Source organism: Nyctibius grandis, chromosome 3, assembly GCF_013368605.1.
Source record: "Nyctibius grandis isolate bNycGra1 chromosome 3, bNycGra1.pri, whole genome shotgun sequence".
NCBI lineage: Eukaryota > Metazoa > Chordata > Aves > Nyctibiiformes > Nyctibiidae > Nyctibius > Nyctibius grandis.
The window spans coordinates 83798770-83816123 of record NC_090660.1 but is presented as its reverse complement, the minus strand read 5'-3'; the positions used below and the strand labels follow the sequence as shown (position 1 = coordinate 83816123).

The following is a 17354-nucleotide window of genomic DNA, read 5'->3' as shown; positions in this document are numbered from 1 at the left end:
GGTCCCGGGGCTGTGCAATGGCTGGCGATCGGAGCGGCTGCGGGCCCGCAGGCGGAACGGGCGGCCGTTGCCCTTGTTTCTTCCCTCGCCCGGGCACGGCTGGGGGACGGACGGGTTCCTCCGCTGGCGGGGGGCGGTGCTGGCGGCGGCGCTTGGTGTCGGCGGCGCTCGGCGGTGACGGCGGCTGTCATGGCGGCGCTGGTGCTGGCGCGGCCCGTTCGCCACGGCCCCGCCTGCCTGGGGAGGCTGCTCCGGCGGGAGGCGGGAGGCGCGACGTGCGGCCTGTGGAGCCGGGGGGAGCCCGGTGCTCTCCGCGGGGCCGGTGGGAGTGAGGTAGCCGGGTTGCCGCTCTCGGGGGCCGCGGGCACGGCCGCTTCCAGGCTCTTGTCACGGGCGTGTGGCCGGCGGGGAGGGAGACGGGGAGGGAGCAGCTGTGGAGGCTGCGGCACCGCGGGGGGTAGCGAAGGGCTGGTTCGTTCTTGCAATCGCTGGGATCCCTGTGCTTGACTGAAAACCGCGAGTTTGCTTTTTTTTTGCTTTTTAACTCGGAGTGACAGTGTTTATTAATACATATCTTATGATCCCATGCAGGTGCTTAGAAAAAGCCTTCAAAGGGGGGTTGCCCTGGCAACAGGGTCCTTTTTGGTTTATGAAGCTCACAAGCTGATTTCTGGCTTTGCTGAGGTTCATGCAAGCTTCAAAGGTAATATTTTCAAATTTTGAAGTACCTAGGTTATTCTAATGCAAAACTTAAAATTTTTAGTGCCAGAATTATATAAGAAAATGGTGCAATGCTTTGGATTTTCTCCATTAAGACTGCTTGTAGTGTGTTTCCATGACAGGATGCTTTTGAATTCGTTCAGAGTAGCCTTGTAGCTAACAGGTGATTTTCTCAAGTGTCACTGAAAGCAGATCTAGTAGCTCATCCTGTCCAGGATATAAACACACATACAGGGTGTATGATACCTAACCTGTTGCCCAAGCTGTAAAAAACTTACTGAGACAGATATGGTTCAGTTAGGAATGCAAATTAAACCTTAATCGATTTCTAGAAATCTTAGTTCAGATTTTCAATATGAACACACTGTGATTCCCATTTAATCTAGTCAAGCAGCACTGAGATTGCATTTCAAACAAACAAAATTGAGAAATGTCTTATTTTTGTCACACTGAAAAAGGGGAAGAAAAGCCTTGCTTTACCTACCAGAAACAAATAGAACAAGTGATAAAATGGCCTTCTTAAGATCTGAATAAAGATAATCTCACTACAGGAAGAAAAGTAACATTATCTTAAAAGAGGATATTGTTGCAGACTTAGAACTTGTCTATCATATGGTAAGTTAGGGATTTTTGAGAGTAAGCCTAATGGAATGGAGAATGAGCGTAACTGAAATGTTTGCTTACTGTGTAGATCAGATAGTAGTCAGTTCGGATAACCTGTTTATGTCTCAAAGAGAGGAACATCTTAGATATTTATGCATATAGAATTAAAAATTCAGACAATAGCCTTTTGAACGGATAAGGAGCTGTTTCATTTGCTGTAATAGAAGGAGGTTCAGTGAATAGATTTAAGATAGTTACTCAGTACACAAATAAGAATTTCCCATGAGCAACATAAATAACACTACTTAATATCCTCTGGTCTTTTTTAGTGCTCTCACTTGAACCTGGCATTTACATTGCCAAGAAAAGCAATGTTAGTGTGCTTTCTATGCAAGACAAGTAGCGGATATGGTGAAAATAAGAGTAAAAAAAAAAAATACCTGAAAAATACTCTTAAAGAAATAAAAGTCTAATAATTTATGTAAAACACCTGGCAGGAAATGTGTTCAGAAGTTTGAGTTCTGAGCATTTAGTCATTAGATATGTTAGTAGTGTTCAGGGAGTCTCAACAAACAAACATAACAGTTCACTGAAGATAATAATGAAGATGTACCATGAAGCTAATCTCAGACACTAAAATCCAAAGTCCACATAGACTGTTATCTTTGAAATGGTTGATAAAAGGCATTTAGAGATGGCAGGGTTAAAAATTATCCAGAGTGCTCTCCTATCTTCAGTGATTTATATTCTAGGATCTTTTTAAGCTGAAGAGGAGGCTTTTGTGTTTAGTAGCCTTCAATGGTTTTTTGCTTCTATAAGTAAAACTGTGCTGCTCTGAAACTCCACTACCATATTCAGCAGATAACTTGAAAAAACAAAGCTTATAAACACATTTTATGAGTGTGGGGAGCGTAGAGCTTATATTTTGACTTAGAAGTTTGATCACGGATGCAGGAGTAACACCAAAGAGACGATAAGCATAGCTGAAAGTGCTGTAAGAAATTAGATAAGGCTTTTGACTTAAAAGCTAATTGTTTGAGTGGTGGCAGAAGAGTAAACTCGGAGTTTGTTTTTCTCCTGTACAATTCTGTACTTCAATAGAATTATCTACCTGCTTCCCTTTGGGTATTTTTCTTCCTAATTCCATCTGTTTTCATGCTAGAATCCTGTATTGTGTGGTGTTTGATATTTCTGTTTCTGGAATGCTGTTTTATGTACTACATACATATTATATTTATTTATATATTATTATGTTCAGCCAGTTGTGGAAATTGTACTCCCCCATTTCCACTGCATTTTACAGTATTCTCTAGAAAAATAATTAAAGTATCATAAGAACAATGGGTTTGTAGTTCATAAATTGACACTTTAGAAAGCCAATTGTGATTTTTCAAATTATTTTTGCTTTTAGTATCTTGAACACATAGAGGTTTCTGTAGATGAACTGTGTTTTTTGGAGTCGTGTGTGTGAAAATCTTAAGGACTTCAGTCAGAAAACCTTTGCACAATGTTTCATTTTGGCTTGTTGAATAAGATAATGGGATGCACTCAATCTGTGGTCATATTCTGGCAAAACTATGAAACCTTATTGAGAATGAAGAATATTTTAAAAAATACTTTTTTTTCATTTTTATTATTAATTCTAAATTGTATACATATACTAATGAAGGGGTCCTGCTACTGTCTGATCTCTACTGCCCTTGCCCTCCTGGTCATATTTTTCATACCTTTTTTTTTTCCTCTTTTCTGGCATTTTCACAAAGAAGAAAACAAATTGCTTCTAGTACTCTGATGCATGGAGAAAGACACTTTTGAATGTTAAATCTATTAAGCATCCAAAGCTCTGTTGCTGAAAGGTGTTTTGTAGTTCCATGAGAGGCATGTATTCAGCACTGTTTCTTTTCCTAGTTGTTCATTGTAAATGTAGCTTATCCAATCCTGCTGTGCATGTAAGTTCTTTGGAATGATGGCCTAAAAAGGAACTACGTCATTTGTTCTTTGTGTTTTAGCTAGGTTGTCTTGCCCTAAAATGTTTTGTTTATGTTATAATGTCCTAATTACATGTAATTTTTTCTTCTGTTTCCACACTTTTAATTCCTTTTTAAGTGGAAGAAGTTATAGAGCAAGCAGACTACCTGTATGGGAGTGGAGAAACTGAAAAGCTCTATCGGTTGCTGGTTCAGCATAAAAATAGGTACTTGATTGCATGGAGACATTACTGTGACTTCGTTCCTGTGCTCTTCTGTATCAGTGTTTCAACTAATGCTCTCATTGTGGTATGCTGGAGAACCTTGCTTTCACTGTTGTGTAAGTAGGACTCTTGATCTTTTTTCTCCTGATGGAAAAATGAACGAAGAAAGGACTGTTAGCTGTAGAAGGCGAGGGTTAACACTCAAGTTTTTCAGTCCTGCAAAGGAGGGTTTTTGTTTATTTGCTCTGTTACTCTAGGAATCCTTTAAAATACAATGCAAAAACTCATAATGTGTCTACACATTACTAAATGATCAAAGTACCTAGAATTCAGGTATTGAAAATTTTTGAGAGTCACTGTTTCATTTCTTTTTCATTGCTGACCAGCTGTTTTTTCTGTTTTCATTTGTTTCATGTTAGGATTTGAGTCTGAACAAAAAAAGCTCCTTACTCATGTAGCTGTGTTTTAACTGCTCAAAACGTGATTCATAAGGGAACTGGGACAAGCTCAAAATGCATTGCAAACTGAAGAGTCCATTCCTTTGGAGGAGACAAGGCATCTCATTCAAGTTGTTTTCAGTAGTTTTCAGGTTTTTTTTTCCCCCCCCTCATTCTTGCCAGAGGCACAAGTATAAAGTCTGGGAAGTTAAATGAAGGTACTAGCCTGTAAAGGACACCATGTCATAAGCAAGGTGTAAGCTTGCTACTAGGTGTATAACAATACTAATTATTCTGTGAGGGGTAATGATTCCAGTAGCAGTACTTAACTTTTTTGTGACTTGGCTGAAAAATTAGTCTGCTATTTCTGTGTTACTGTGTTAGTTAGAGCAGGACTGCTGTGCTGTGAGCAGTGACTCAGTTTTATTCCAGGTAAGAAGACTGGCTTTTATCGATACTGTGAGTTTAGCAATAACTTGTGTTCGCTTTTTAATATTTTTCGTTTCTGGTAGTTTTGACATAAGTATTCCTGTTGGGGGAGGGGGAGGGGGAGCTTTATAGCCAGTACCTCTGAAAGACTTTCTAAACTTAAATTAAATATTAAAGACTCTATTAAAATAGTAAGCCAAAGGTAAAATCATAGTTAGGTAAAAGTATAGTAAAGCGCAAGCAGTGTTTCAAAACAATATGTTAAGCAATTTTAAGTTTTATTATTTTGTTATCTTTGGCTGTAACATACCATACAACATTTGATATAGTGATATAAATAAATATGTAAATGTACAGCTTTATGTCATGGTGGTATGGCTAATCTATGTTTTTCCACTGTTCTAGGAAGAATTTCATTATTTCGGTACAACTATAGGGAAAAAGATGCATAGTATTTTAACATGCCTAGTAAACATTGATATCATATCGGTGGAATGCTGAAAAAAGCTAAGAACAAAGTAGTCTTTGTTTTCCTTCTGGTTTGGTACTGTTGGGTTTTTTAAATCTGCATCTTTTTTTGGGAAAACAAAATCCTTTCCTACAGATATGTTTGTTTCACAGACCAGAATGGCAGAACAAAGGTATCGTCAGTCTATAATGGAGGGCTTTCACTTGTTGTTTGTTACCTTGGGGTTGTATAGAATGACAGATGATGTGCTGTTGTCTTATCGCCCACTTGAGATACATATTGAAAGACTGGTTTAAGACCTTTGCTTGCTTTGTTTCCATTATTGCTTTAAAATGCTAGTGTTTCTGTTCATAACTAGTGATGACGCAGAGTTGTTATGGCGGCTGGCGCGAGCATCACGAGATCTAGCTCAGCTTAGTAGTACTTCTGCAGAGGAGAAAAGACAACTGACCTATGAATCCCTTGAGTATGCAAAAAAGGCACTTGAAAAAAATGAATCAAATTCTGCAGCGCACAAGGTGAGCCAAGCAAAATAACAACTGAAATCTTGTTCTTTGATTTCTGCCAGTAGAAACTGGAACAAATGTCATTGTGGTGTTTCAGCAAACTTGAGCATAATTTAACTTTTCAGTTGAGAATGAGTGATACCTAATTCTGACTAACTTTTTTAGAAGATCAGAGTTCAGACACTTGCTGCTAAATTTCCTGTATACAGGAAACAGGAGCTGGTTAAATGTGTGCAGGACCATGGAAAGAGATGACTGATCAGGTTGATTACAGCTCATCCTGCTCTGATGTAGCCTTAAAAATGTTGTACACGCCCCACATTCAGCATGCTGTTTCTGTGCAGAATAGTAGCTCTGTAGAGTTTCACTGGAAATACTTCAGGCTCTGGCTTCATTCTGCTCTTTGTCTTGTGCTGCTTCTCTCACAGGCAGAGAGGTAACAAAGTATAGTCAATTATGCTGGCATCTTGGCCGAGAAGAGCACATTGATTCCCTTACGCATGCAGACCAGCAGGTTGCTCTGATGCTGTCTGTGCTGTTCATAACAAATACTTCTTGTTTGTTGTCGTTAATGGTGGTGGCAGTGGTTCTGGTTTTTTGTTTTTTTTTTTTTAAATTTACTATTAATAGCTATAGTCCTGTATTAAATGTTTTATTTTTGTACTTTGAATTATAGTGGTATGGAATTTGCCTCAGTGATGTTGGAGATTTTGAAGGAATCAAGACTAAAATTGGAAATGCCATTGTTATCAAAGAGCACTTCCAGGTAATGTAAACAGTTTTTTGCATATGACAGCGTTAATTTGTCCAATATGTAGATGGTGTGGGAGTTGTGAACTATTTTTTGGCAATAATTTGCAAGCGTACTTCTGTTCAAATCTCTTGGCGACACTTTGTTTTTTGGGTTATTGTGACAGTCCTGAATGCCCAAGCAACAAGGAGTACAAATTATCTCCTGCAGTAAACTAAGTCCCTATAGAAAAGAGTCTTGAAATAGCTAAGTGCTTTTGACACCTCTTAGGACTAGATAAAATGTAACTGTGCTATTGAGAAATGGATGTGTGGCCGTCCTTTTAACTGTGGGTTGTGTAGCAGTGAAGGACATATACTGGAGAACATAAAGGACTACTAGTTTTATATCACCAGAAATTGTATCAAAATCTGAACATGCTAAGTCTCCCATGAAACTCTTAATGACTACTAAACAGAAGTGCTTAAAAATCTGTCAGTGTCTTTAGTTTTTTGGAGGTGAGCCGATCCAGTTGTGCACTGAATAAATACCGTATCGCCTTGAAATTCTACACACCGTTAATCTGGTTTAATTAACAGAAGAATAACAAGTCTACTTTTTTTTAATATATTTTAATCCAAATCTGGCAGAACAACTTTTTACATCTTGTTTTTTTTTTTTTCCCCCCTCACTAGAGAGCCAGCGAACTGAATCCAAAAGATGCTACAACAATTCATCTAATAGGCATTTGGTAAGGCGTATTTTCAAACAAAAGTTAGCATGTAGCAAAAGTGACAGAATGTAAAATGTCTTACATGAATTGCAAAAATGCTTGGAATAATTCAGTGGCCTGTAACTAGTTGATGCAAACATGCAAACCTATTGAAAGGGTATAGGACATCATGCCTTGAAAAAGTCTGGCTGGTAATTCTTATTCAGTTCAAGAAGATGAAAAGTAATTGTCCATTCAATTTGTTTTACTGTATGGAACCATTAAAAACTGATTTTGCAGATGTAAGTATGTTTCCATAGCAGATAGCAGAGATTGTGAGTACTACTCATTTTGTTCTACTGGTCTGAATGGAGACAAAACTCAACACTGAGTTTCAATTGAATTTCAGAGATGGCTGCAACTTAATACAATCTGTATATAGTGAAAAGCTATCAAAAGTGATATGTGTTCCCAAAATACTTCTGATATTATCTGTCATGGTACTGTATTTTAAAAGTTACATTTAAGTAAAGGCAGCTTATAAATGCATATGACGTAACAAAAATCTCTGAAATTGAATTTACTGCTCAGTGAAATTGGTACTAAGAATTACTGTTACAAAGCAGGTGAAGGGACTGGAAATACAACTTTCCATACTAACCAGGGCATTCTGTGGAAGCGGTGTGGTTAAAAGCAGTATTTTCTATGTGTTAGTGAGAGACTCCAGACAGCATTTCTGGTTCTTTGGCTGACAGAGACCAAAGCAGCTACATTGTTTTACAGGAAATCTCTACTGTAAGATTGAGAGATTGAAAATAAAGCAAGACAATGTATTTGTAGCTTAAAAAAATACCAAAAACCACAGCCACCTTCTCTGTGTTTTTTTCTGGACTCTTGAGTATCAGAGTAAACTGCAATGTACTGCTCCAGATTTTCTTTATTAGTTTGTTCAGTTTATCAGCATCCACTGGTCATTCCCACATGACCTAACCATTGCAATAGTCCAAACTTTTAAACAGAAATGTATGCTACCAACTAAATGAGCCTCAAAGTCAGTTTTGAGAGAGGAAGCCTGTTCTGGAAAGTACTTAAGACATTGTTCCTAAGGAAAATTAGAAAATATTACCAGAAATGTGAGATTATTAGTGCTTTTGGCACTATAATATCCCCATATTGTATATTTAAATATACTCATTATTGAATGCCAGAACGTCTTCATCTGAAACTGGGATTTGGTATCAGCCAGTTCTTGAGTATTTTTCTCCTTTCTCTTTCTAGTCTATCCTGGGTTGAACCTCTTTTATTGGCATTTCTGATAAGGCATGTCTGAAGGCAAAATTTCAACTCGGACTGTGTATTCCATGCCTTACCCCACTCTCCTCTGAATACTTCCATATTTGCATTTATTAATTTTTCACCTCTTCCTGAGTGCTCTATTTTACACAGTGAAGAATCTTTTTTATACTCATTGTAGGAGGTTAATAAAGTGAATAGCGTTGTTTGATGTTTACACCTAGAATGTTCTAAGTATTTGAAATACTTCACAAATGTTTAGTCCTTTCAGCATCTCTAAGATAGGTGACTCATTACCTTTATTATTTAGTAGATAGAAAAACAGCGTAGAAGGGCCTAACCTAGAACATAGTACTTTGAATCTTGGGTTTATTTTCATTCTTATAGATAAGAGTCTTTCAGAAATGTTGTGCGGATCTGCTTTATATTAATAATCGAGAAAAACAAGGTAATGTTGAGGTAAGGCAATGACATTACTCAGTTGTGCCCAGTTTTGCAAATATATTAGAACAATATCAAATACACTTAAATCGTTAAAATCATTCAAGCTCAAAAGCTTTCTCACGGTTTAGAACTGTCTCCGGTTTTGTCTAATGTAACATCAGTTCCCAGTAAAAGACACACCAAAACTTCTTTAGCAGAGCTACGCAGCAACTTCAGACTTCTTGCTATTTTGTTGTACAGTTATAAGGACTTGCTTATAGAACTTGCAGTGTGGCTGGAGTTGTTGTGACTCTTGGAAACAACAATTATGATGTCCAAGATATGACAATGTTACTCGAAAACAAAAGAAAAATGTGAAGGGTATATACGAATGTTTCCTTTTGCTCCAGGTGTTACTCCTTTGCTGAAATGCCATGGTACCAAAGAAAAATAGCTTCTGCGCTATTTGCCACACCACCAACCTCCACATTTCAAGAGGTACAATATCAAAATGTTTCACAGATTATTCTTCCCCCCACAAAGCTGTTGATATACTTTTACTAATTTTTCTGACAAAGCTGACCTCTGCTTATGGAATAAGCATGAACTTGAGTTTACAACTGTCATAATAAAATCAGAATGTAACAGGAGAGTGAGGGATACATAAAAATCTTCAATTTTTTTCAGCTGTAGTACACACAGAATAGTGAAAATTATTTCATGTAGTTTGTGCAGCAGAAAATAACAAGGTATATATAACTTAGTTTGTGTTTACTATTATGGTGTATTGCAGATAACTGTACTAGTTCCAGTGCTGATGATTTATATGGTGGTGTTATACCATGTACTTATTTGATAGGACTATTAGAATCTTTCCCTTTATATTAAATGCAAAAAGTAACAGCTTGTTTTGTTACTTACCACTAACAAATACCTTCTCATCCCCTGTCTATATATGGTGGGTTTTTTTCAGTTGAAAGTATTTTTGTTCATCTTTGCTATGAAAATTCCTGCCATCATACACCCTAAAACATGCTGTCCAGGTGTTTATCTTCTAGGGTGCCTACCACAGTATGCATCTTATTTAAGCATTTGTACATACATAAAAACTTGAAAATTAAATTTATAATAGGAAAGTTTGCTGGAGTTATTATCATCCTTGTTTGTTTAGATCAACCAATAACTGGCCCACTATGTTTCGTTCTTTCAAGGTGGGGTGGGCAGGAGTCACTAGAAAGTAATTGTAGAAGGCTGCTTGCTGTTACACAGAAAAGAATTTAAGCTCTGATTAAAAAATAAAACTTTTTAATGGAATGTCAAGCTTGTAAGTTTTGCTGAAAATCACTTTCAAAACAATACGAAGTGTCAGCGAGGATTTCAAATGCTGCAGAATCATGCTTGTCCCAGCATCGAGTTCTGTAGCATTTAAGAGTGGCTGAAGAAGCAAACTTGTCTCAGAACCTGTAGTTCAGCCATACTGGTAAGACTTCTGCAGTTTCAGTACAAAATCTGTTTTGTAGATATATCCACACTTTCAAGTTCTCTGACAGTACTTTCCCTCCAGCTAGTTCCATCAGGAAGGGGTAGGAATGGAATGAAATTCCTGATGTGAAGGCTGGGAAACTAGTTGAAAAATGTGTGCGGATTTCGTAAAGGTTTATTCTCAAGTAAGAGGATACTGACTGGTGCTCTGTAGGAATCAGTTCTCCCTGAAGTATTTGTCAACATTAATGACCTGAATAATAAGATTTGTTTCATGTATTAAATTTATACATGAGAACTGGACAGGGGAAACTGTAGATATGCTGGAAGGTAAAAATAGAATTCAAAATTATCTTGACCAGTTGAAGACTGGAAAAACACGATCCAATCTGCTAGGGAAAAATACGAGGTACTGTGCTTATGGAGGAAGTGGCAGGGGAATAGTTGGATAAGTACCAGTTCTGTTGAGAAGATGTCAAATCTGTACATTGAATGAGAACCATCAGTAGCATGCTGAATTAATACAAATAAGGTCATGGAGAGGAAGTCCTTCTTCAGCTATGTTAAGCATGCGCATAAGGCTTTAGTTTGATGACTGTTCAGTTTATTCTCCATTTTAAAGAAGTCAACCTTCTCTTTTGCAGGCTCTTCATTACTTCCACATGGCAGAGGAAGGTAATACTGCTAGCTTTTTTGGACAGAATAGTATCTTTTATGAATGATGATCTGCAAGAAACCCCTAGCTTTTGGTATCATCTTAATAGCGTATGATGTGCTGATAAACGTATCAGCCTGCTCTGCTAGTCAACGCACTAGACTGTTACAATGGAATGTTTCATCAGAGATACTAAAAGCATGTTACTAACATAGTAGTAAGTTACACTTAGAGTGTATTGTGACTCTTTCTTTGGAATAAGTATTAAAGTGAAATTTGTACCTTCATTAGAATAAAGTACTCTTCCCCGAGGCATTCAACTGGAACGCAGGGGGAAGAAGCAAGCATAAAAGGGAATTTTATGTCACTTTTTCTAAATTTTCTTAAAATTCAAAAGTCTTCTGTATTCTAAATAGAACAACAGAAAAACCACACTCTTTTTATTATTTCAGAAGCTATTTGGATCAGAGTGCCAATCTAACTGGCAGTAAAACTGTCCAGATGTAAAAAAAATATGGACCTCTTATTTCTGCAAGAGGGAGGCCATAAGCAAAACTGACTAGCTGAAAGATAAAGGAAGACAAGGGAAGGCAGTGTTATTTGAAAGATTTGTATATAGGTTTATCAGTGAAGTTTAAAGGAAAAGTTCATTTTGTATCTTCCCCTCGGTGTCAAGTAATGCAGCTGTGAACTGGAATGGTGGACTTACTTAATCTCAGAATTTGCCTCCATATATTTATCTGTAATTGACATAATTTTTTTACTGGTTTTATTGACTGATGTTAGTGGGCCAAGCTCTGTATCCTTTTGTACAGCTATGAACTTTGCTTGCTGGAGTTTGCTGCACCTTGAATACTGTGTTCAGTTTTGGGCACCTCACTATAAGAAGGACATTGAGGTGCTGGAGAGAGTGCAAAGAAAGGCAACGAAGATGGTGAGGGGTCTAGAGCACAAGTCTTGGGAGGGGCAGCTGAGGGAACTGAGGTTGTTTAGCCTGGAGACAAGGAGGCTGAGGGGAGACCTTATTGCTCTCTACAGCTACCTGAAAGGAGGTTGTAGTGAGGTAGGTGTTGGTCTCTTCTCCCAGGTAACAAGTGATAGGGTGAGAGGAAACAGCCTCAAGTTGTGCCAGGGGAGGTTTAGATATCAGGAAAAATTCCTTCACTGAAAGGGTTATCGAACATTGGAACAGGCTGCCCAGGGAAGTGGTGGAGTCACCATCCCTGGAGGTATTTAAAAGACGAGTAGATGTGGTGCTTGGGGACATGGTCTACTGGTAGACTTGGCAGTGCTGGGTTAATGGTTGGACTCAATGATCTTAAAGGTCTTTTCCAACCAAAACGATTCTGATTCTATGAAATGTTAAGGACAGAATAATAGTCAGTGACTAAAACAATCTATCAAGTATTGCAGCAGTTCTGAAAGTACCATTATTGCTCATGTTTGCGTATCCGCTTTCTATGAACATGTAAAGTCACTCAATTTTTAATAGAGTACTATGCCAATGATGGGCACAGTTGGAACTTTTTACTGAAGCTGTTGTATATCCGGGACTATAGCAGGTAGTGGGTCCACCTGCTAGAAGAGGAGATAAGAGCAGGCAGTACTGCTGCTGTCAGCCTCTGTCATTGTTACCAAACTACACTCTTTCCTCAACCAGGAATTTACCTGTCTTTGCATACTTTTTTTATTATTGCACAAGAACTACAAGATTTGATTTACCAGCATTTTGAATCCTGACCTTAGATCCAGCAGCAGGGAAAGCCTGTGCTGTAACTAAGAACAGTAGGCAAGACTAGTCTTTAGTAATGATTGGTAGCCAAATCATGTTTTATAAAAGCAACTTCTTTAATCTCTCCTTTAAAAAAGTTAAATGTGGGTACAAACAGTTTTAAGTTGTCTTCCTCTGTAGCAAAAGCTAAGCTAATACCTCTATGTGCATGGCCTAAAGCTAGGAAATGTGCCCTTTTTTTCCTTGCCTATACTTGCCAAGCTGGCTGCATTGCCCGTTGCACCTTTCTAGGTCCAGAAAGGCACAGAATCTGCAAAGCAAAGCTGTTATGCATTAAGCTCACTGCTTTGCTCTTTGTGAGGAATCTTGTTTCATTTAATATATTAACTAACAAGCTGCTAGCTAATGTAACTGTATATGAGACCAAAATCTAGAAAGTAAAAGTTTTACATTGGCTTCCTTCTGATCCAAAGCCAAAACACTATTCATCTTTTCTGAAATAAGTATTTAAAGTAGTGACACTATATCATGGCTTTGATAGTATGCGGCTCATTCTCATTTAAAGCTTTTCTCCTGTCTCTATACAGCTGACCCAAATTTCTACAGCAAAAATTTGCTCTTTTTGGGGAAGACATACTTGAAGTTAAACAATAAAAAGATGGCTCTTCTGTGGTTAAGCAAAGCGAAGGAGTATCCTGCACATACAGAAGAGGACAAACAGGTAGGAAGTTAAGAACTGTAATCGTACAATTATATTCTGTAACCAACATGTGTGACATCATGGCAGTGGAATGTTTTCTAAAGTTAACTCAGAGTAAATTGTAGTTCAGCACCTCTATTCGAGGATTACATCCAGACACCAAAAAATTCTAGTATGTTCCTAACTGCCTCTGAACACAATGGTTGGAAAAATTCTGTTTGTAATAAAGAACTGTTAGGCTTTCTTCTTCGTGATGTTTTTGTAGTGCTAACAACCACCCACCCTTACCTGTGTTATTGAAGTTAAGGCAGGCACCTAAGCTAACCTATGTCTATGTGAGCAAAGATTCACTTCTCATATGCCTAAAACTGGAGAGGTAGAAAACATAGTTTGGGAGAGCTAAAAATCACATGAACAGGAGAAAGAAAAAAGCATGGATGCATCAAAAACTTGCTAGCTCCATAAAACTTAACATAGTTGTCCTTTCCAGGCCCCAAGGGAGAGATTCAGACAATCTGAACTGAGGCAAATGGAAATAATGTATCTTTGACAGGAAATCTCCAATGCTATGTGACATGAGGAACGCAATTACCCTTTTCAAGTGCTCAGAAGAATCCTGGTTTGGATGGGTAGACATCTACTTGCTACCTAAACACATACAGAGTACTTCGGGAGGGTAATCCATTAGACTTGTTCAGACCTAATACTGCATTCTGTATAAACCACAGCAGCTACAATTATCTTTCATAAACAATCCTGTTAGCATCAGGACTAACAAAGCCTGCTGTCCAACTGATTTTTCTTATGGTTGATTGACCTCTAATTCCTTTAGCATTAAGCTGCAGTGTGAAATGCTTTAACTGTTACAGAAAATATCGAAATGTGTTGTGACATTCTGCATGTCCTAATTGTAAGAAATACTTTGGTAGGATTTTGCACTTCAGAAGAAAAACTACTCAGGTTTCCCCTCTGTAGATTTAGTAAGACTTGAACTGTTTCTCCCAGAAGTGAGCTCCTTCACTAGCCTCTTTCAGTAGAAATAGGAGTAAGGGTTCTGTTTCTCCACTGTTTTGCAAAACATATAGGAATTTAATAGCTTAAAGGAATAGTGGTCTCAGGTATGTATGGAATTTGTCAGTTCTTCTGACAGTTACTAGTAGTTGGAGGCACATGCAAAACCAGTGATCACAAAAGCTTGCCTGCCTTTAGAAACCACACAAAAGAAGTCAGTAGTGATTTTTGTGCAGTAGCCAAATTGTTAAAGCGCTTATCTGCTGCAGCAGTGCTTGGCCTCCTTGTACAAACATCTGTTTCCCTATTTCCTAGAAGGGTGCAGAGCTGCTGAACTGAGAGAGGTGGTGTTCTCTCCATTCTCTGGGTGAATGTGTAAAACGCAAAATTCATTGGGAACTAGACTTGGTAGTCCAGTAAGAAGGAAAGTGGCCTGTGCAAAGAGATTGGATTCTGGTCTCTGCATGTGTCAGAGGTAGGCATAAGTAGGTAGTCATATGCAGATGAGGTCATATTCAAATTTTATTAGATTTTACCCGGAATCCCTAGGTGAAGGGAGTCTCAGAAACAGTCTTCTCACACTTCCTTAACCACTGTCCAGTTTTGAAAACCCTAGGTTGGTTGGTTATGGTCAGAAATAGGACAACTTACTACATGCTACTGTTGGACTACAGCAAATCAAGAGCTAATCATCTGTATTTAACACAAATAAACTTATTACATATAGTAAGTGAATTACACTGAAGACACTGGCTTAAGTGGTTTTATTCCCATTCATGTTTCAAGTGTTGAGCATCTTGAACTACAGAAGAAAAATGACTAGTCTTAGGAGGGTTCTGAATTTACAGAACTGCAGTGAAACGTCTGGGTGTTTCCAGGGTAAGTTCTGCTAGAAGAGCCTGTAACTACCTGGCACTGTTTTGTTATGAGTGTATTGATTTCTTTCAGGTACAGAAAGAAGCTTTGGAGTTGCTTAATTCTATATAACAAGAAACAAGATAATGGGAATTCAGTGCCTCAGGTTTGAACAGCATAGGAAAAAGACCCTAAATACTACTTTGGTTTATTGAAGCTGTGAGTAAAAGTATGGCCTACACCTATCTCAATCTCCTTTGAATTAAACTGTCAACTAGAAGATCTGTTTCATTATGTGATCCTGTCTGTTGCTTTACGCGGGAATAAAGGGCTTCAAGGACAAGCAGGATATAAATTGGAAGGGAAGGGCTGGGAGGGTGGTTGCACAGGTCTTTAATTTTTTTTACACTGTTCAGCTAATAGTTATATCTGAGGAATAACAGGAAACATGACTAGCTTAACTTCAAAGAAAGGAGGTACAGGGCCACAACATAATTATAAACCTGCACTTTTTTCTAGAGCATTCTCCCATGGGGTTCAATGGCCTTCAAGAGTAACATATGTTCACATTATTAGATACTCCTACAGATTTCTCATTAAGGCTGCACAAGTAATCTTGATTCCAATAAACTTAAACGCTAGTGTTTGAATTTGCAAAAACTGCTGTGGTTTAAAAAAAAAGTGAAGTAGGGAACACCTAAGAAAATCCTTTTATGGGTGATACCAGCATATGCAGTGAGCAGCTTTCTGTGAAACGTGAATACTTATTTGCACATTGAGAGGCTGTGAATTCTGAGGATTTAGTGGCTGCCCAATGTTTGCTGGACATACGCACTCCCTTCCCTGGACTACAATGACAGGAGGAATGCATGCTCCCAGTACATTAGACGGGAAATACAATTTGGAAGCACCTAGACTTCTCTTTGTAGAGATAAAGTAAAGTAAAACTTTCTTCTTGTTCTTGCTACTATTTTAGCAGGAACTTTCACCAGAAATATAAATTAACGTTAAGTTAGATATCCACAGAATCACAGAATCACAGAATGTTAGGGATTGGAAGGGACCTCGAAAGATCATCTAGTCCAATCCCCCTGCCGGGGCAGGATTGCCTAGACCATATCACACAGGAACGCGTCCAGGCGGGTTTTGAATGTCTCCAGAGAAGGAGACTCCACAACCTCTCTGGGCAGCCTGTTCCAGTGTTCAGTCACCCTCACCGTAAAGAAGTTTTTCCTCAAATTTAAGTGGAACCTCCTGTGTTCCAGCTTGCACCCATTGCCCCTTGTTCTGTCAAGGGATGTCACTGAGAAGAGCCTGGCTCCATCCTCTTGACACTTGCCCTTTCCATATTTATAAACATTGATGAGGTCACCCCTCAGTCTCCTCTTCTCCAAGCTAAAGAGACCCAGCTCCCTCAGCCTCTCCTCATAAGGGAGATGTTCCACTCCCTTAATCATCTTCGTGGCTCTGCGCTGGACTCTCTCTAGCAGTTCCCTGTCCTTCTTGAACTGAGGGGCCCAGAACTGGACACAATACTCCAGATGTGGCCTCACCAGGGCAGAGTAGAGGGGGAGGAGAACCTCTCTCGACCTACTAACCACACCCCTTCTAATACACCCCAGGATGCCATTGGCCTTCTTGGCCACAAGGGCACATTGCTGGCTCATGGTCATCCTGCTGTCCACTAGGACCCCCAGGTCCCTTTCCCCTACGCTGGTCTCCAACAGCTCTGCCCCCAACTTGTACTGGTACATGGGGTTGTTCTTGCCCAGATGCAGGACTCTACACTTGCCCTTGTTATATTTCATTAAATTTCTCCCCGCCCAACTCTCCAGCCTGTCCAGATCTCTCTGAATGGCTGCGCAGCCTTCCGTTGTGTCAGCCACTCCTCCCAGTTTGGTGTCATCAGCGAACTTGCTGACAGTGCACTCTAATCCCTCATCCAAGTCATTAATGAATATATTGAATAGAACTGGTCCCAGAACCGACCCTTGCGGGACTCCGCTAGACACAGACCTCCAACTGGACTCTGTCCCGCTGACCACTACCCTCTGGCTTCTTTCCTTCAGCCAGTTCACAAGCCACCTCACTACCCGATCATCCAGACCACACTTCCTCAGTTTAGCTGCGAGGATGCTGTGGGACACCGTGTCAAACGCTTTACTGAAATCAAGATAGACCACATCCACAGCTTTACCATCATCTATCCACCGGGTAACATCCTCATAAAAGGCTATCAAGTTGGTTGAGCATGACTTCCCGTTGGTGAAGCCATGCTGAGTGCCCCTAATGATCCCCCTATCCTTGATGTGCCTAGAGACAGCACCAAGAACAAGTTGCTCCATCACCGTTCCGGGGATGGAGGTGAGGCTGACCGGTCTATAGTTACCCGGGTCCTCCTTCTTG

General features: G+C 39.2%; 1 protein-coding gene across 1 annotated transcript; it reads left to right on the top strand.

Moving 5' to 3' along the window:
- Window positions 1–15228, top strand: RMDN1 (regulator of microtubule dynamics 1). The gene is made up of 10 exons (XM_068396310.1): window positions 1–333; window positions 592–703; window positions 3430–3517; window positions 5208–5367; window positions 6032–6121; window positions 6781–6836; window positions 8924–9011; window positions 10640–10670; window positions 12970–13103; window positions 15042–15228. Exons 1-10 carry the CDS (start codon window positions 190–192, stop codon window positions 15078–15080), a joined length of 942 nt encoding a protein of 313 aa, XP_068252411.1. The 5' UTR covers window positions 1–189; the 3' UTR covers window positions 15081–15228.
- The last annotated feature ends 2126 nt before the right edge of the window (window positions 15229–17354 follow it).